Source organism: Heliangelus exortis, chromosome 21 (assembly GCF_036169615.1).
Source record: "Heliangelus exortis chromosome 21, bHelExo1.hap1, whole genome shotgun sequence".
Classification (NCBI taxonomy): Eukaryota; Metazoa; Chordata; class Aves; order Apodiformes; family Trochilidae; genus Heliangelus; species Heliangelus exortis.
Window position 1 is genome coordinate 9935273 of NC_092442.1, and position 21226 is coordinate 9956498.

Consider the following 21226-nt stretch of genomic DNA (forward strand, 5'->3'; position numbering starts at 1 on the left):
ACAGAGAGATCTGTGTTTGCCCAGTCCTGCTGGGAAGGTTAGGAGCACATTTAAAAAAACCCCAACATTAGATCATTGACAAAGACGGGGTGGGACAATGGGATGTCACGTCCTCAGACTGTAGGAGAAGTCAGCAGGCAGAGGAGAGCTGAGCAGCCTGCCAGAGCTTCTTGTGATTTATCGATTCAGTTTGTCCCCAGAACACCTGATGTCACCCAGCTCTGGGCAGCTCTTGCTGTCCTGTGCAGGCTGGAGAGAGAGCCCAGCCACCCATGGAGGAGCTGGCAAGGTAGCAAGAGCTCTGTCACCTCCAGCCCATCGGAGACAAGGCTCCAGGAGCACACCCGCCCTGCCAGCTCTCTGCAGTGTCCTTCAGCTGACAGATGGGTTTCCAGAGCTCCTGCACCTTCTGTGGCCTCTGCAGAGGACCTGTCACCAGCACCACCAGCCTCTTGGCATGTTCACACCGGTGCCCATCTATGCTCTCCCACAACAACCACCACGTGTCAGGCTCCAGCTCTACAAGCTGGTCACGATCCTACAGCAGGAGCTCTGGCACTCCCCTGTCACCTGCTGCCACCCAGACCCCCAGACAGCCACACCTGGGCCCTTGGTGCCCTCATGCCCCACTCACAATGACAGCTCCCTTCTGGTAGGTCCTACAGATGTGCCAACTGAAGGGACAATCCCAACTTGGAAGAGTTTTCCAGGGAGTGCAGGAGGGTCCCTCATACTGGAACATCTGGGGGATTGAGCTCTGCCTTCTGTGGCATTCAGCTGGCAAGGGGCCCAGTGACTTCATAGGAAGTTTGGACAAGGTTGGAGGTGCTTTGCTGGATGCACATCATGTTTCCTCCACTCCTGGTTCCTGCAGGGACCTCAGACACTGGTAGCTTTATTTGTCCTTCTGCACATGGTGGAGTTTGGTCTTCCCACGTGTGGAGGTGCCTTAAACTACCAAGTATTTGGATGAAAACCAAAGGCACGTGGTGTGTGATATACTGACACACTAAAAAAGCCACAACAAAGCCCCCACAAAACCCCACTGGGGAGGGAAAGCAGCAGCCACAGGTGCTGTGCAGCATCAGAGCCTATTTTAAACAGCCAAATGTTTCTGTCAGCTGCTCCAGAGCCTGACCTGAGATCCTGACTTCAGTGCAAAGACCCAGGTCAGGCTCAGCTGTGTCCCACTGTACCCATGAGCTGAACAGCTCCATGGGATTGAAAGGAAAAGAAATTACCCCATCACATTAATTTTCCAGCTCATTTTGCAACCCCTTAGGTTTCTCTTTGCAAAGCAACCTGCTTGCGTTCAAGGAACAACACTCTGGGAGGAGCTTGTTTGGGGTTTAGTTGTTGCCCCCCCCAGTGTTTGGAGAGCATCTTTGGCCTCCCACGTAAATTCCAAGTTTCATTTATTAAATACCTCACTGGCATTTTCTTTTCGCTTTCACACTGCTCGTTTAATATTACATTTGACATTCTAAGCTTTATGGATGGCAACAGAAGCAGAATGGGTGGGCTAAAAATAACCTGCCAGGGAGATGGGAGGCTAGAAATAGACTGGGGAACAACAGCAGCCCTGCTACCCCTTGCTTACCCCCATGATTTGGGAAATGACAGCATTTATGGGATGAGAAAGAGCAAGCTAAGGGTGAGCTGGTGCCCATGGAGCTGTGGATGGGCAAGCAGAGCAGCTCAGGGATGGGGACAGGGATGGGGACAGGGATGGGGACAGGGATGGGGACAGGGCGTCCCAGCTCACTGAGCAGCTGCAAACCCCCTTGCCCCGAGCTGGGGCTGCCAGAACTCATCCCCTTTGCTGCTCAACACCAAAGGGGGACAAGTTAAAAAGGAATTAGGAGCACTCAGTCTCTGAGGGTGCTGTGGAAAGTGTCTGCTCCCAAGCCTGTCCCCCGGGCAGCTGTGTGTCACCTCCAGCCATCTGCCCCAGCTCCCTGGCACACACCCCTGCATGGGGCTGGTCATTAATCTGCAGCCACAGCAGCAATAGGATGAGTCAGTTCCCAAGACAGGAGCATGTCTCATCTCCTCCCTCGTGGGCAGCTTTTAAAATTCCTGCTGTAGAAGTGACAAGAAGAGAAGGCTCAAAGCCTCGTGGCATCTGGGTCGTGCACCAAGCAGCAGAAAGCCAGGCAGAGTGTATTTTAATTACCTGCAACACCAAAACACAGATAGCCTACACCATGACTTTTGCTCTTCCTGATGCTTCTCGAGTGTTTCTGCCCTGTCCCATCCTCCAGGCTGCCTGAGCTGCTGTCTCCTTCCCTTTCATCTGGGAAGAAATCCTCCCAGGCACCCTCCCACCACTCCTCCCCATAGCAGGAGCTGCCAACACCTGGGGAAGATTTTTCCAGCACAGGAGTGCAGATCCTGCTGGGAAGCATCAAATAATGCCTTGCCTAGGGGTGGCTTTGCTGGGCCACACCAGGACCCTGCTCCTTCCAGCCCCCACCCACGGCCATCCAGAGCATAGATACAGCACCAAGCAAAGGCTGAGCCCTGCTCCGGAGAAAAAACCCTTGTATGGAATAACTAAACCCATGGAGTATGACAGGACACGCACACACACTCGTGACAAAAATCCTGGAGCGTGGCACTGCAGCTGATGAGCTCACCTAGATCTGCACCTCAGGTGTTTCTGATTTGCTGCTGGGTCTGTGTCAGGATGCTGGGGGTGTGGGGTGGCTGGGGCTCATTCTTCTGGGTTTGTTTTAAGGCAGATTAAGTGGCTTTTAGTAACTACAGAGGGGGATGAGCCTTCCCCCCAAGCCACACGTATCTGGGGTGAGGTGTGGCGGGCAGGAGACCCCAGACACAGCTGGGACAGGGCAGGGACAAAGCCCAGAGCACCCACCCAGGAGGGGGGGAGAGGTTTCCTGGTGAGCAAAGGGGCATTGTCCCAGCCCTGCCCTGCCCTCCCACCCCCCAGCTTCCCAAGGGGACCCTTACTTTTATTTCCGATGCATATTACAGTGAGGAACAATATGAGGAATATTATTTCAGTGCCCTGGGAAAAATTAGCAAGTCAAATATTGAATCAGGCCTCCAGCATATGCCAAGGAGATTGCTTTGATCTTATCCACACTAAAAGCTCTATTATTGAATTTAAAGTCTATGAACACATATCAGACCAATATACAATGCATATCTGAATACACATTTGAGAAGCAAGGGATGTTTTGACAAAGGGAAAAAGAATATTTTAGCTGAAAAAATCAAAGTTACTGCATCAATTGAAATACAAATGCCCCTTTTTCATCTGGCTCAGTGGTTTTACTGACAGGGCAACCCGCAGCCTGGGACCTGTCTGTCATTTAGGAGGAATTTCACCCAGGTCTGGGGCTCCCGGGTTGGGGCTGGGTGGAAAGGGAGTGCAGCTGGATGGCACAGAGCCATCCCAAGGGACAACACCCAGCAGCAACATCACATCCACCCTGGGACCAGGAGCTGGGTCTGCAACAGCTTCCCCAGTCCAGCACAGGTCTGTGACAAAGGGCCAGAGCTCACACCACACCACAAAACCACTTACCATTTTATTATTGATTTCGTGGAAATGAATTTCACAGACTTTTTCCACCACGTCTTCATTTTCAAAAGTTACAAAGCCAAATCCTGTTTGATAAAGAAACAAAACAAAAAAAAAAAAAGGGAGGAAGGAAAATATTAATGAAGTTGAACTGATTTAATTTTAATAAAGCATTACTTTGCTGCTTGGACTTGGGAAAACTTTCATAGAAATATGCACGTGTAAATACACTGCTGCCTATGGAGCTGTTGCTGAATTTATTACAGAGTAATGGAGGGGAGAGGTGTTGTCTTGGGGAAAATTAATACGGTTCTGTTCCAGCTCTTCCATAGGATTTAATGGAGAATTAAAACCTCCTTATGGATTTTTTGATCCATAATGCAGAATTTAATGGATAGTTACACCCCAGTTACATGATGGCTCAGAAGCTACAATAAGGCTGTATTTTCTTTTACACCTTATAGGTTTTTAAGAGCAATCTCTAAAAAACCCAATTATATTTCTATGGAACCGTATTGATTTTATCTCTCGTTTAATTCCATGGGACTTCTCCATTAGGGCTGACTCATTACATGACCAAGAAAAATAAAAATCCAGGAAGACAGAAGATGATTCCTCATTTACCACTGGTGAGATAAAGAATGCCAAAGCTTCCCCAAACATGGAGCAGCACTTTGTATTCCCGTTGCCTGTCAGCACACACCAGCCACCCCCTCGCTGCAGCCGGCCCCGCGGGTCAGCCGGGCTCCGGAGGTGGTTATTTGTCCCTTTCTTCCTGAATTACTTCCTCTAATACCTCATCAGGACATCCTGAGGCCTCCAAGAAACCAGCATGTTTAAAGCCTCTGATCTAATCGCTCTTCTCTTCTCTGCTGCTGCTTCAAAGGAGCCGTGGATTTGGGCTGGGGCAGGGGGTTTGATGCCTGCTGCCCACCCAGAGCCATGTGTGGTCCTGGCTCTGCTGCAGGACGTGGCTCTGGCAGCCCCCCAGCTACAGGCACTCCTGTTCCCTGCTCCTTCCTTTCACCAGGAGCTAACAAACACCAACCAACCCAACGGGCTACATTTCTGGCACAGGTTTGATGAGTCAACCCCAACGTGGGCTGAGCTAATGAAACCTTAAAAACCTAACAACAGGATGGATTCCATCCCCCCACTGGCACTGAAAACTCTGCTGGACTGGATGCTGGTGAAGCCACCCGTGATGCCTCCCATCACAACAGGCTCTGACTGCAGGCACCAGAGCTGGAGCATCCCAGGCAGCAGCTTTGCCCAGGCTGAGGCAGCAGGGGAAGGAGAGGGAGGGGAATCCATCCCTGCTCCGTGTTACTTTCTGCAAATAGTTTTGCCCAGTGACCATCCCTCTGCTCATCCACGCATGGCAGCAAAGCACTTTTGTCTCTGCTGACTCTGAAGGAGCCAGAAATACTGTGTGGGGTTTTGGCAACCTACAGGCACAAGGCACACTTTGCAGGCTGTAATATTTGAAGCTGTGAAATGCATTTCAAGGCGAGGTCCGAGCAGCTCCCAGACACTTTGTTTGGGAATGCCCGGTATCTGCAGCAATGGGGAATGCTCCAATCCCTCTGGACCCTCTTATTTAAAAGTACCAGGAATGGTTTCTAGATCTCCCCCAAGGCCTGGCACACCACCTGAGAGCACAGCAGCCTTCAGCCCAGCTCTCAGAACACTGTTTTACTTCGCACTTAAGGCGTGTAGCAGCTTGAAGTATTTTACTTAACTCAAGTCTTTCATTTGCCTTCTAAATTACTCCATTTCGGTCTATGTTAAACAGACCTGTAGTTAAAACTGAAATTTTTATGGTTAAGTGGCTGAACACAGCATCCCAGGCATCCCGCAGCACCCAGCAATTATGGGAGGTGGGAGCAGCAGGCGGGGAGACCAGAGCTGCCCAGCCCGGGTCTCCAAGTCATTAATTGTTTGTGCACCAGTGACATCTTCATCATTACAACTCATTAGCAAGTCCTGCAGTTGAGGATTTCTCTTTCAACTTCCGTCAGGTCTCACTGCCAGGATGGAGGGGACAGAGGGAATTTGGTGGCAATCAGCCTGCATGTGCAGATCACTGCGAGAAAGCCTGCTGCAGTCACTACAGGGCTGGGCTTGGAAACAAGTTTCCCATCCTCATCCCACTCCATATGGCTTTAACACAGGTCCATCAAGAAACTGCCTGCAAGCTCACAATATTTTACCTTTAAGATTCTTTGACTGCCTGGGAACCAACCAGGGAATTTGAATCTGCACATATCCAGGCACCTAAAATCCAGAGGATGCTATTCAGGAGATGCTGTCGCTCCTTAAATGAACAATCCCCAAAAGATCATATGCCTCAGAATTCAAGACTTCATAAAAGGGACTGGTAATGGGTCCTTTTTTGTTTGTTTGTTTCACTTTTTGAATATCAGATTTCAACTTTTAATAATTGAAAGTACAAAAAAATACGACCGCATGCATGCATTATTAGTTAGCATAATGAATACACGCTCATTTTTAAATTACCAAAACTCTTAGAAACCTTCCTGGACTAAATAGACAGTTATTTCTTCTGAGAGGTTCTAAGAGTCAACAAAAAAATGGTTCTCGGGAAGTGTATAAAAAAGATTAACACAAAACAAAGAAGGCTGTTTAAAATGGTGACATAAATAGGATTCCGGTTGTCAAGGAGCACACATTTTAAAATGAAATTATACTGCATCCTTCTGAATGAAGCTATTATTGGAAGCTAACAAGCTCTATTTAAGAGATAAGCATTTAACAGAGTCAAACGGTTGAGTTTTTTATTCAAATGAATAAAACTGAATATTCATTTGGATAATCTTTTCTGTAAAAGAAAAGGAAAAGAAGAGGCAAAAATAAAGTAAGAGGCAAACAGATGCCCCTGAATGAGAGGCTCTGAGCCAAGTGCCATCACTAAAGGAAGCCGAGATGAATTCATGGCCTTCAGGTTAAACCTTAAAAACCCTCCTACAGCACCTGCTCAGAAAAAGGGAATCACTTCACTCTGTTCATCTGCTGGTTAACAGGCACCAAACCCCCCACAGAATCATTATGATTGGAAGGGAGCTCTCAGCTCCTCTAAGTCCAACCACCAACGCAACACCACCAGCCAACTAAACCATGTCCTCAAGTGCTATGTCCACACATTTTTTGAGCTCTGCAGGGATGGTGACTCTGCCATCCCTGCACAAGGATCCCCCAGGGCCCAGGCTGGGTGGGAGATGTTCTGCTGTGGGCAGGGCTGGCAGCTCCCTGCAGCCAAGCAGAGCTCACTGGGCCAGAAAGAAGAGAAACACCATTCAGAGAAAGTGACTGAAACTCTAAAAAAGATTTTTAAAATATCTCAAAAATGGGCAGAAGCCATAAATAATACTTAGGAAGAGGCACTGAGGATACCAAACGTCAGCGGGCCCGTGTTCCGCATTTTGTTTTGCTTCACCCTCCAACCAAACTGTATTTCACACCTTTGTTGACACTTGAGAGGTTTTATGCCAAGCTCAGGGAAATACAGCTGGGATGTCCCAGCCTGGCTGGGACACACATCCCTTGCTCTCCCTTTCTGCAGCCCAGGTTTGCTGGGTCACCCCTGGGCAGCCCCACAGCCCACCCAGGACATCACCCGTGAGCAAAACCACTCCCGGGCAGCCGATGGGGTGAGGGCCTCTTCCTTTCAAGCTTGTGTGTGCAGAAAAATGAAGAATACAAACCCACTCCATCCTGCACCAGAGAGGTTAAGCCGTGACCACTGCTGGGGCTGTGCTGATGGGTGGGAGCAGGAGGAGATGCTGGTTCAGGCTGTGTTCCCTTCCCAGTGACCTGAGCTGCCCATCTGTGTGTGCTCCAGGCCTGGCCTCTTCTCCTGAAATTAGCCTGAAATTACCTAAGCTTTGAAACAGAGAAAGGTGCAGTCCTGCTGTGGCATTATTTATGCACCTGCTTTCTTGTTTACACCAGTAGTTTTGGCAGCTGGTCCTGTAAGCTGTAATAAAATGCCTTTCAAAAAGTAAAAAAAAAAAAATAAAAATTAAGAAATGTGACCAGACAAGCCAGGCATAATAACATTAAAGCCCGTGTCAATTAATTTTTCCTCTTCTTGATAAACGAGCCCCATTCCATCCATTAATAATGAGGGAAGAAACAGGAAAAGTTGACACTAGTTTAATTTATTTTCTCAACTTGCCTGGTCATATTTCTCCCTGTTGCAAAGCTTTTGGGTGCTGCTGGGAATTGCAAGTGGCTCCCACGCAGTCGATGCATAGATTGGTGTGAATCAATACTGCTCTGCTTTATTCACACATCCCTTGTAATCAGCAGGGAAAAAGTTACTTAGTAAGCGACTGTGCATCCCAGGCTGCCACCCCACCTTAAAAAAGTGAGAGTAAAAAATAATTAATAACACTAATTATTAAAAAAAAGCTCCAAACTTGCAGAAGAGGGGTGGAGAGGCAGACCTGAAACTTGTAATCACTGCCACAGGATCCTGACTTTACAGCCACACAGAGTGACCTGAGTGGAGGGGCTGGGACATTTTAATGCTCAGACAGCAAGCCATGGGTGCTCTGTAACTTCTTGCTGTCTACAGAGGTAATTCAATAATTACCCTGAGAGGTTGGGAACAGGGACTTGTGGGTTTAATCCTGCCTCTGGGGAAAGCCATTGGTTTGATGGTGGCAGAACCCAACAGCCAGGACTCGAAAACTCATCCCCAACTCAGCCACCTTACTTTGTGTGTTTGAACAAGTTGTTTACATCTTCCTTCTAATCCAGGTCCTGTGTGTCTCCCCCCACCACTTTCTAGTCCCTTCCTCAAAGTTTTCATCTGACATCCTGCAACTCGTTAAAGCTCAATATTGTCTGGGGAAAAAGCTGTCAGCTCTGACTCGTTATTTCCTGTTATTCCAGTTTCCTCTGCTGCAAACACACCAGAGGAGAGGCTCTGGTTTCCAAAGAAATAACTCCCTGCAGATTCACAGCACACAGCCTGAGATGCACAGTGCTCAGATTTTACCTTTAAGAGGGGTTTGCTGCCAGGAGCGATGGCCACACTTGAAGATACCCCCTAAGGGCACCTCCTGTTCATGGAGAACAAGAGCTCATCCCCTCCTTGTGATAACCAGACTGGCAGGGGGATGCACCAGGAGATGGAAGGGGAAAGAGAAGGTTAACACCTAAAGAATATCCTCCTCATTTACCTGCAGTGTGCTCTCTGGCCATGCTCCTGCCAAGGACTCACCAGGCCAGGTGACCAGCCAGGGCATCCACTTGGGGTTTATGTCCACCTTGGATGGGGGATGGACAAAATCCCAGTTCTCTTGGCAGACACAGGCAGGTACAGCTGCTGTTTGAAGTGTCAAAACATACTCCACAACGTGAGAGTAAATTCTAAAAAATTAAATCAGCAGCCAATTGCCTGGGATCCAACCCTCCGTACAAGGTGCTGGCGTTTCAATACCAGCACGGCAGGAGAGCAAAGAGCTGGGGTCAGCAGCACAGCTGGATAAAGGGCACCAGCAAGATATTCCTTTGCTTTTGTTCTGGAAAGCTGCAAGGCTCAGGCTCCTTGGTCTGTCCTCCCATGCCTGCCTGGCATTTCCAAAGGGAGCATCACTCAAAAAACAACCAGAAAAAACCTCAGCACGTCGGGATGAGGAGATGCTGCACCACGCAGCTGCCTGCCCCTCCAAACAGACAGAAACCCACCCAAACTGGGCCTGGGGAAGGGTTCTCCTCCAATGACCCATTTTAACCAAAGATTTCCAGGCTGGAGGGCACCTGTGCCCTGGAGCCAGACTGCTGGTTCTGGACAAACCCCACGGAGGCAGTGGCTGGGGAAGGGAACCCTCTGCACCCGTGCGAGCAGTACATGAACTTTTTGTAATAAATTTTTCATAGCAACAAATCTTCATTAAAATTTTATTCTATTAACATTCTGAAATCAAACCAAAGCTCTGAGTACATAATGACTGAGACGCACACTACACAGCAACTTACTAAATGCCAGTTTTATCATATTGTTAATTAACAGAAACCGTTAATGCATTCACAGATCATTTAGAGGCATTAGCGGTGACCTAAGAGAAATTGCACCTACGTGTGATACTCTTACGTCTGCACTTTTTGCATCTGAATTTTCTACTCAGCAGGCCCCAAGCTTGCTCCCAGCTCAGCCTCTCCCCGTTGCAGACACCGTGTCTCACCAGGAGTGTTCCTGAGAACTAATGTATGAGGCTGAAATCCCAGATACTGGAGCAGAAAGCTATCCCGGGCGGTGTTTGCAGCAGTATCTACCTGGAATGTGGGCAGCAGACCCCACCTCTGCTCCTCAGCTTTCCCTGGCTCTCTCCAGCTCAGGTAGGGATTTCCCAGCTCTCTCACAAGCCAGCAGAACCCATCCCATGGGAGTGCAGCTGGGTGGGGGCAGCGTGGTGACAACTAACAGATTTCTTTGTGCTACCAAAGAAGAAAGCTCCAAATGCCTGTAAAATCCCACTATCTGTCTGCAACCAGAACGAGAACATCACCCTTCAAGCAAAGTTCCCTGTGAGCCAGACTTGCAGCACCCAGAGCCAGTGACAAATCCAAATGGCCATTTCCAGCCCCCCGAGGAGCTCCCCGCAGCCCCTCACCGTGCCACTAGGCAGGGAGGGACCCGTCCCTGTCCCCTGCCAGCCAAGGGCCGTGGCTCTGGGATGCTGGCTGAGCCAGTCAGACACCAAAGCTGCTCCTGACACGATGCTCCCCAGCACAAAGTCCTGCCAGCTTTATCTGTTTGCCTACAGGCGTCAAGCACTCCCTGCCTGTCAATTCTTCCACAGTTTATTACCAAATTTCTAAAATATTACATTTTCTATTATATCCAAATTCACTTTATTGCATCTGACAATACAGATAATCACATACCATATGCTCTAATGTTTTGAACCCAATGCGTGCTGACAGGAGTTTTTATTCATGATGCATAATTCTATCCAGGGCTGACAAAGGCGACCCAGCACCCAGCCCAGTGTTAGGATTTTGTTGGTGGGGGGATCCTTTTTTCCATTTCCTTTTCTTCATTTTAACAACAGGTCGACAATATTCAGAGGAAAGATGCTTTGCTTTCAGTAGAAATAGGAAATTGCCTGGAAAGATGGGCTTATCAAGGAGATGTCTTCAAAATACTAATATTGGCTGGGGGTTGGTTATTATAATTATCTGCATCTGAAGCTTGCTGCTAATGGGGTCAGGGAAGCATCACAGCTCCTCCACGAGTGAGCAGGGGGCACAATGGGCATGGGACTGGACTCCTGCTCCTCCACACCTCCCAACCTGCCTGTGGTCACTCCTCTTCCCAAGAGATGGTGGGAAGGGAATAGCCTGGTGTGCCCTGGGAGCTCCCTCTGCACGAGCTGCCAGGGCAGCAGGGCCAGGGCAGGGTCCTGGGTTGAAATGGACCCCTGGGTGAGCTGGAGCAGCTTTGTTGTGCTCTCCCCTACCCACCCCACCTCCACCAGCAGCTGGCTGAGGGGTCACCATCCCTAAGCAAAAACTCAGTTCCTTGGGAAGCTGCTGGGAGAGGAAAAACCCGAGCAAAGGCCAAGCCCCAACCCCAGTCTGCAGGCAATAGATTCAGCAACTTGAAAGATGGCAATGCTGTGCAAACCAAACAGGATGCTATGTCTAAATTAAGCTATAATGACCTGCTCTGAGGTCTTTATTAGCCAGGTAATGATCATTTAAGAGGAGGTTACTATCTTGAGCCAAGGGCACCTAATACCATTACTGAACTTGTTAAAACCTGCCAAGCAAGTCATTATTTCTAACATTATTTCTTTTTCTCATAACACACAGCTTTCTACCTTTCCCCTTGTGGTGCTCAGCAGTAAATCACAGGAGGTGGAAATCACACAGATGTGGTCACCCTTTCCCAGGAGGCTGAATTTAGCTCCTGCTATCCACGAGCAGCCTGAATGCAAGATAAATACCCAATAAAGAGCACACACTGAAACACTCCAGCCCTAGAAGACCCACAGAGCCAGGCCATGGTGCAGCAGGAACACACAGCAGGCAGTGGTCTCCCAAAGCCCCACCAGCTCTTTGTTTTGCAGCTGGCACCTGGTGAGATGCCCTTGGTGCTTGCAGATGATTCAGATGCTGCATGGACCACTGGCATTTTGGCTGAGAAGAGAGGAGCTTAAACACCACCTCAGCCCTTAAGGTTGTTGGGGCTGGTGAGAAAGAACAGCAGGTTCAGAGCTCGTAGTGAGCCCAGCTGGGGACACCACTGGGACCTGCCTCCCATGGGCTGATAGGCAGCAGGGCCAAGGGCAAAGATCTGCTAACTATGAGGACAAGGCGTGGAGATGTTCTCCTACTTGCCCCAGGAAAATAACACTCAGTCCCCTCCGTTCCCCTTGCCTGTCTCCAGTCCTACAGATACTCTCATAAAGAACAGCAGAAAAAACCCCCAAGCAAGCACACAGCTGCTCTGCAACCTCCCAAATAACATCTCAGACCTCTCAGGCTGCTGGCCCAGCACAAAACGAGGTCCTGGAGGTGATCTCTGAGGTGGTGGATCCAGGAACCATCCCCATGGACTCTGCAGAGGATCCCGGAGACCCTGGCTGGGAAGGGGTTGGGGTGGCTGCAATTTACAGTAACCCAGTGTGGACAATATTATGAATGACACCAGCAAGCTGCCAGCTCAGGAACTCATTACTGTCAAGGTACAACATGGCTGGCTGCCAGGCCCCCAGCTTTCACACTCGCTATGCCAGAACATCCACACACTATTTAATTGCATTATAATTTCAAAAGTGCTTTTCAAACTGGAAAAAGGCATTCACTGATTAACCAGCGAAGAGCAAAATTGTTTATGAAATTGAATACAAAAAGCTACAGAAATGTAATTGGGTCGTTCTAGCACCTAATTTTCAAGCCATTTTCCCACTTATTTAATCACGAGATACAAAAGGAACTGGTGAATTGACTTCATACTAATTAGATTACTCCCCGCGATACTCCAGGCCTATATTCCAACTGGTTGATAGTGCTGCTTTAAAATGAAACAAAAAATGTAGCAACAGCTTGTCTGGGGCCATAACACATTTGTTCCCCATCAACCCCCTCTTACCAGAGGGCTGTAAAATCCAGGCCAAATTCCCCATACCTGCTGGAACCAGTCACCCAGAAATGGCTCACTTGGCCAGAAAGGGATGAGGAACATTTGCCAAACAATGGTGGCTGCTCCCTGGTGTCTGGCCAAGGGACAAGCCAGGGCTCCCCAGCATTCCCAGTATCCCCAGCATTCCCGGCCACCCCCAGCATCCTGGGGCTCGTCCTGCTCGGCTGGAATCAGAAGCAAAGTGAGGATGCTGGAGGTGAAGGAGGAGCTGGCCAGCATGCAAAGTCCTCCCCAGGGAGGGACAGAGGGATACCCTGGGCAGGGAAGGGCTGGTGTCTGGCTCTGCTGCCATGGGTGCACCAGCACCCCTGAGCTGAACTCTGGGTCTGGCCACAGGGGAGAACGTCCCTTCCAAAGCCACCACGGAATCACTGCCAACAATAACTCAGCTGTTTTAAAAACGTGGTGCAAGGTCATCTCTTGATAGAAACTGTTAGTAAATTTGCTTGCAGGAAGGGGAGGGAGGGCTGGGGAAGCTGTGTATGAGGATTGCTCCTGCAGCCTGCTCCCTCTGCCCCACAAACACCCAAAAAGCACCTGGCACAGGAGGAGCCCAGGAGAAACCTGCAATGGGAGTGGGGGGGAGCTGGGGGTGGAGGGACTTGTCCCTGAGCTGTTCTGTACATGGACTTCAGGGTCACCTTGTCAGGACAGCCACACATCCCTGAGCTCCAGCAAGGGCAGCAGGAGCTGCAGGCACTTCGGGTTTTTTTAAAACCAAGTCAGTAATTTAAATTAAAAAAAAAAAACAGGAAGGTTTTACTGAGCCTCCAGTTCTCCAAGGATGGGTACTCTGAAGACAGACACACACTCTTGCAGAAGTTTCTTTAAGGCCACCCAAGCCCTGCTCTGCACCTGATCCAATCTGCTTGCAGCTTTTTCACTAATTTTAAATTTTATTACATGCGCTGTAATTGATTATATAATCAAATGGAGAATGTACATTATCAAGATATTGTAGCACTTCACAGGCCATTTAATCAGCATATCTGGGGCCATGCCAAAATGAATTAGCTTGCATTAAGTTTCAAGTACATATTATTGGTTGTATTTGTCTCCATGTTTAAGCAGGCACTTGCTCTTATAAAAGAAATCTGAAATTCTTCAATTATAGAAATAGATTAATACAAAAATGGAAGTTCACTTTGCCAGAGTTGTTTCTTCTGCAACAAAGAGCCCAGAAAAGTTCACCCCCAGCCAGAAAATCACTGTGACTGACCCAGCGAGCAGAACTTTCAGCACTTACTGACTTTGCAAAAGTAGAGCATAAAGCTGTGAAGTGGCTCAGCAGCCAGTGAGAGCAGAGCCTGGCACAGCAGGAGGAATGGACAGGTACCTGGGGTGGCCCTGAGGAAGGAGATCCCCTCACTGAACCCTTCCCACCAAGCTGCTCCTTGCTCCAGCTGCGGTGGAGCTGGGCACAGAGGGGACAGGAGGGGCACTTGTTGGTGCCCCATGGGGAGGTTGGGAGGGACACAGCCCCAGCTTGCCCCATCAGGACCCATTTGTGCCACAGCCCATCAGTGGTCCAATTTCAGGCCCTTTCATCAGAGAATGGGCCACCAAAAGGCACTGGGACATCAGGATACACCCCAGGTTTGGTGATGGGGCCATGGGCCCCCATCGCCTTGGTAACCAGCTCCTCGTGTTAAACTCTGTTGGTTCCTGTGTCCTCAGGGCCAACCAATCCCTCCAGACAGAGCCAGGGATTCTCACAGACTGATGATTTCTGTTTGATTCCAGCAAGTGGAGAAACGGGAGGCAGCTCCAGGGCGAGGGAATGAAGCCAAACCCCACTGCTGACATTCCTGCTCCCTCCCCTGTGCCAGCCAAACCCAGGAACGTCTCCGTGTTCCTGATCCCAAATGTCATTACCACCACCAGAGAGGTGAGGGGCACAGCAGCTGCCAGAGGCAGCCCGAGAGCCGTGATGTGTCTGCAGCCCTGGCTTGGCAGGGGGAGATTTTTCAAGTGCCTGAGCTCAAGGTGACTCCTGGCTACCTGGTTACTGCAGCAGTGCCGTGACAGCCTGGGCCTGGGGACAGAGCCACCGTGCTGGCAGGCATCCCCCCAAAACCATCATCACTTCTACCCTGGGGGTCCCTGCTTCCAGCTACCAAACTCCCCTCAAACCAGAGGGGGGAAGGAGGAGGCTTGGGGTGAACACAGAGGCAGCTTCCCTGCTTTCCTCTCATGAACACGCAGCCATCAGCCAAGGGAAGTGGGAAGGCAAAGGGTGCTCCCAAAGTGGTGATGCTGCTGGTGGCTGTCACAGTGCTCCAGTGGAGATGTCCCCCTCCCTGCGGGTCCTGCTCCAAGACAGGAGAGCCTGGCATGGCCCCACACCACAGCCTGGTGTCCCTCCAAGCCCTGCAGGACCCAACACAAGCTCAGGTGAATGGGCAGGCCAGGGAAGGTCTCCAGGGACTGCACCTCTCTGCCAAACATCCCCAATCCTCCCCAGTCCATTCTGCACACTGTGCTTTACCTGCTCTGCCTGCACCTCACCTCCAGGCCAAACACTGCTGCCTGCAAAAAGCAATGCAACACCCCAGGGTGCTCTCACAGCTCTGCAGCCTGCATCATGTTTTATCCCCCCCGGGCTGTGTCCCCAAGCCCTGCAGGCTCTGTGCATCATCATGTGAAGGCATAAAGAACTGGGCACCAAAACAACAGAACAACTATTCAAGGAATTGAAATAAGTACTGACTGGGGTCAAGGGAAATACCAGCAAAAATGAGCAGCTTAGCCTCAGGTTAAAATAATACCTTTGAGTTGCACCATATGACCCCTCCAGCTCTAGCTTCAGGCAGCACACAACATTCCTGGACATTATTCATCTCCTTGGCCAGGGCTCCATCCCTGCTGCTCAGGCACCATATCAGTATTTGCTTAAGCAAACACCATACAGTACAGTGAGAGAGTGCCTGGCCATGAGAGAGGCTTTGAGTATCTGCACCATTTGTTCCTCTGGATACACATGCAAAGAGGGAAGCATTTGCTGAGCTATTCCTGGCAGCCAGCTCCCAGCACTGAGGAGAGGGCAGCACATCCCAGCCTGGCCAAGGGGGTGCAGGATCCAACCTCCAACATCCCACAACTGCTCCAATACCCAAGTTTCTCCCCTCTGTGCATGGGCTAAAAACCAAGAAAGTACCTCATACCCCTCTGATGAGCTGCTCCCAGAAAAGCTCTGCTGGGAAGAGAGAAGAGGGGGGAAAAATGGCTCTTTTTTCATTTCAGCTCCAAGTCTGCTTTTTTGTTCAAGACCACAGGCAAAGAGAGAGAACGTAACTTCCTCCTGTAGGTAAATGCTGAGCAGAGCACACAGGTTTAGCATGCACTTCAAGCAAACGGTGAATTAAATGAAGATAATCACTTCCTTACACGTCTATCTAGAGTGGGTGTTTGGGGGAAAAGCCCTCCTGATGTACACCAGCACTCTGGGGAAGAAAACTTTTAATAGGGACCACACAGAGCCAAACAGCTCTATAAAACAAATCTGCTGGTAATGGGAAACGAAAACAAGACTCTGAGACAGGCACAAAATCCAGAGCCCTTTGGTTCTGGACATGCTGATAACCACATCCACAATTTCTGTATGCTTGCTAAGCCTCCTCAGACATGGGGATGCTTTTCTGCCTCTGCAGTTGCTTTCTGGGACCACTCAAAGACACGGTGAGAGAGAGCTACACCCTTTGCTGAGCAGCACACCTCAAACAGCCATGATTTTATCATCACTGGGAGCCTTAATGCCATCTCCTCACCCCCAAGCAGCCCCCGGGGGGCAGATGCAGTCACTCCCTGCTGGGGATGGTTCCCTTGAAGTTTGCTGCTCCATCCTCAGGACAGCTGCTCAGCCCTGGGATCCCAAGGAATCACATGCCAGAGGATGGGCCAAGCCACCACCTGTGGACTGACAGGTTTCTGCCACAGGTCCCCGAGAAGAACAGGGCCATGCTGCTTTCTCATCTGCCACCTCCAGAGGTGACCTTCTCCAGCAGCCTGCCTCCCGTTTGGATTCCTCCAAGCCCTGCTCCCAGGTGCACAGGCCCAGCAGGGCTTTATTAAAAGCTTTCTTCTCCTCCTCACATTTTTGGTGACATTGTTTTATGGATTTCCCCACACGTTCAACCTTTGTTCAAACCACTGGGGAAAAGGCTGAAATCTTTCTGCTTATAAAACAAAAGCAGTCGGAGGCAAAAGAAAAGGTGAACTAATTATACACACCGGAGTGTTCCCTGAAGCTTGGGTGCTCCCAGCCCAGACCTCAGGCTGCACTTCCCCCACCAGACTCCATCCTTGCCTGCAGTGGGGCAAATCCAAGCCCCTGAGAACCCAACCCCTCCAGGCTGAGCTCCTCCAGCAGGTGAGGGCTCTCCCTGCCCCAGAGGGGGGAGGCACCCCGGGACCATCACACCAGCAGAGCAGTTCCAGTTCCAATACCCTTTGCTTCCCTGCTTTCAGAACAGACAAAGAAACTGCCTTTGGAGAAGTGGTGTTTATGCACTGACCTTTCCCTGTTGTGTCTGCAGGCCTGGAGAACAAAGCTGGGGCAGAATCTCCCTGTGACTTCCGAGTGACGGGAAGCGCGGCCACGGAGCTGGCTCAGGGCTGGAGGGGTTTTTGTTGGAGTTACTTCACCGGGATATTACACCGGTGCTGAGGAATTGAACTGCTGCCCATCCCCACCTCGGTCCCCCAACAGCCCCAAGGGAAAACTCCTGCTCTGCAGGACCCTCGTTTCCCAACCCTGGGAAGTGATGGGGGTGACGGGACCCACAGCAAACACAGAGGGGAAAAAAAGCAAACCCAGCAAACCCCTGCACAAAACCTTTCCTGTCAGGCAGTGGGAACAGACTATTTATAGCTGGGCATCATTAACTGTATTAAAAGTGTGACATTCTCCATGTCACTTTGAACTGCTGGCCTCCCCTGGCAGTGGGGGATCTGTGGGGTGGCTGTGCTGGACTCAGGGCATCAGCAACTCACTCAATCGGCCGAGCCAGCTCCTGTCCCAGCCCCTGCCCAGAGTGGCCTGTCCCCAGGGCTTCTATTTAAATATCATGCCAGCTCCCACAGCCTACCAGGGGAAGAACACGCTATGTATACTCTCATAAAACTCCGTAATTATGAATAATGCCTTGGTTTTTAACAAAATAAATCACCACGCACCAGAGAAGTGCTTATTCCAACCCAGTGCTGGAAGAGATTAAAATGCCAAGTGAAGTGAAGCATCCATCTTCTGCAACACCAACCTCACTGCTATTTATTTCTGTTGGCCACACCAGCTACCTGGCTGTGGAACCCCTGCCAGGGCCACTGAAACACCCAGAGCCCACCACCACCACCACCTGGACCCGAGGTGCTGAGCATCATCCAGAGCTGTGGCTCCTGGGCTCCTCCAATCCCAACCTCCAGACTGTTCTTCCAGCCTGGATCAAGGCATTCACAACGAGGAATGCTTGATTCTCATCAGCTCAAAGTTTATCAGCTTGTACGAAACATACAAGCGAAAAACCACAGATAAGAGACTGCTGATTGTTATCACCAAGAATATGAAGCTCTTGTGGTATGAGACATTCAACACAGGGGTTTAAAGACCTAACGTTTCCACCCATTACACAATGGCTCTTACTGCCCCAAAAAAGCTCCTTCAGCACTGGCTGAGGACTCTGCCAAGCCCACGCCTGCTCCCAGGGGCTCTGCTAACACGTTTTGGGGCAGATTCTCCCAGCTTTGCTCCTCATGCAAAGAAAGTTTTGGCTCCATCACCACGGCTGGCCTGGGGCTCCTGCCTCACTCACCACCCTGCTCTCTCCAGATAAACAGGGTGCTTTTTTAAATTATCTTCTGCCCAGAAGCCAGACCCACACAAAGGCAGCCTGTCTGCCAGCCTCGAGTGGAAACTTTCACTAGATCAGCAGCAGAGGTATTTTCAGCATGGTTCAAATCAAGCTCAAAGACAACTGGGAAGAGGGGAAAACAATCAGATATTTGGAGGTTTTCTAGCACTTCGATAATCTTTCCATCTTCAGTCCAAGATAAAAAAGTTTGGGGTTTTTTGGTTTGTTTTTTTAAATAAACTGTAGCTTTAAGTTCTGTGGGTTTTTTCCATCCCCTCCCTGACATCCTCTCCAGATTCCTGACCCGGCCACGGGGGTCAGGGGCAACCACTTCCTCTTGTTCCCTTCCAACAACATCCCGTGCCCACTGCAAACCTGAGGCTTTAAAGCAGGAGCTAATTCACTGCTCAAGGCCAACATTAGCAATGCCTGTCTCTCAACTAATCAGCAGGCAATTAGCTGGGAGAATTCAGGATGAAGCTTCAGACAACGCGTAAACCTTCAGCCACTAAATTCCATCCTCAAATAATGAGACTCTATTTTAATTTCACAGTGATAATATTGCACAGCATTCCCTCCCCTTATTTACCTCCAGGAAGTAACATTAGCATTTAAAAAAAAAAAAAAAAAAAACCAGCAACCAGCTTCCACCTATTCCTATGTATCATTCATAATTTAATTCCAGAATTAAGCTCTGTTAATGGACGCAAACTATAATTTTGAGCATGCAGGCACTGTTAATATTTGAACAAGCTAACAACAACAACAAAACATAGAGGATTAATACATGCACGGTCATTCTTTCTAACAGCAAGGATTCAGTTCTAATTTTCACAGAATATTAAAACAAATTTTAATTAGATTATACTAGTGCCTCCCAAGTAAGTGTTTGCAAGGAGAACTCCATTGTGCAGAAATACAGTCTGCAGTAGGAGAGGAAAAACTTGCCCGTTAAGTAGCTTAATCACTGAAGAGCTTTGAGGTGGCTCCTTTTTTTTTTTTTTTTTTTTTTTCATTGTAGCCTTCTCACACTTTGCAAAGAGGTTGTCAGAGATGTTTAGTCATAATCATTTCTCTGAAAAATGAAAAGTGATCTTGACAAACAGGGGTGAGACCAGAAAAGAAGAGAGAAGAAAAAAAAGTCCTGTTCAATACGTGAAAGACATCCTGTTCCTTCCCAGTGACCCAAAACACCAAGGTTTGCTACTCTGAAGCAGGGAACAATCTCCAAGAACAGGGTGTCCGCTGCGGACACCGGCGCTGCCTCCGCTGCCTTTTTTCCCCTCGTAGCTAATGAAACTGCTCGTGCACTCTTGCTATGAAGGAGAATTTAAAAACAGAACAAGGGAAGCAAAGAAGGTCAAACATGCAGCTCCAGCACAGCCCTTACGTAAGGCAGCATCTGTCAGGGGGTCAGAGCCCTCCAGCAGCCCCGCTCCAGACATCTCCTGCTCCTTCCATCCTGACGGCGCAGGGATAACGCTCGCTCCTCTCTCTCCCTCCCTCTTTCCCGGGGTGTTCTGCAGCTTTTGCTGGAGTGAAAGGCAAGTGGGCAAGCACAGGGTCCTGGCCAGCCCTGCCAGTGCTGGCCGTGGGTGACACAGCTCAACAGCAGCTCCACGGGTGGGGTACAAACTGCCCCAGATCCAGCGTACCCCCCCTCACACCCACTTGCCTTTCTTCATGTGTTTTTCTTCCTTTTTAATTCTTTCCACTTTTTACTTCACCAGCCCCCGTGTTTACAGCTCTTGACAGCACAAATCCTGATTTCATGTCACCCACTGGCCCAAGCTGTCCCCACTCCCTGTTTCTCCCAGACAAGTTAATAAGATGGAAGGTTCCCCGGAGGCCTGGAGCCAGGGAACATTATCACTTGGAAGCAAGGCAGAAATACTGACACATCGGAAATGACTTCAAGCCTATTAATTACCCTTTCTTCTCTGGCAGATCTTTGAGAGAGAGCTTGAGAAATTGAAAGGCAGGAGAGAGCATCCTTCCCGGCCCCAGAAAGAGCCCCCACCCCCTCAAAACAACCAACCTTCTTTGTTTGCTTATCAATTAATTCATCAAAAATTAGCTGGAGCAGAGGCTGCCCGACAGCAGCAGATCTGCCCTTTCCCTTTGTGCTCCCGTTTGTGAGGGGGCAGGGTGCCCACAGCACCCCACGGGGAGCAGGAGAGGCTCAGGGGGCAGAGTCCCCAGGGGAGCACTGGCACAGTTCTCCCTTCCACTGGGGGACACGGAAAATCAGTCTTAGTTTGGAGCTTCCCGTCCCTGAATGTCAATAAATCCCATTAATATGATCAAACCTAAAACCCCAAGGATGTGCCTGGAAATCCCAGTGAATGCCCCTCAGCCCCTTCCTCCCCTCCCTCCAAATGTATTTTAAAACCCTCGCTGGCATAATTGATCCTGGTTATTATAAGCATTAGATGTTAAATGCATTCCTGCATGCAACATGCCTTCCACCATGGGCTTTCAGCAGTCTATTGTATAAATAAATGACTGGATTTCTTATTCAGGAGCTTCAGACTCAATAGTATTAATTTTGATGCAAAGTAGCTGCACCAGTCTAGATCAAGTCACTAACTTCCACTATGGCTTTATTTTTAAGATGAGTTTCATAATTTCTGGTTTAAAAAAAAAAAC

At 49.5% G+C, this 21226-nt stretch overlaps 1 protein-coding gene across 41 annotated transcripts in view; it reads right to left on the reverse strand.

Annotated features, from left to right (window-relative positions):
• The window catches only part of MSI2 (musashi RNA binding protein 2), a 195649-nt gene that overhangs the window by 40810 nt on the left and 133613 nt on the right, over window positions 1–21226 (reverse strand). For all 41 annotated transcript variants that reach the window (XR_011730178.1, XM_071765516.1, XM_071765513.1 and 38 more), the window contains one exon: window positions 3554–3636. Coding sequence is in view for 40 of the 41 variants with exons in the window: in XM_071765516.1 (XP_071621617.1) it covers window positions 3554–3636 (83 nt within the window). In the remaining variant the exon portion in view is untranslated. The remainder of the gene's footprint in view (window positions 1–3553; window positions 3637–21226) is intronic.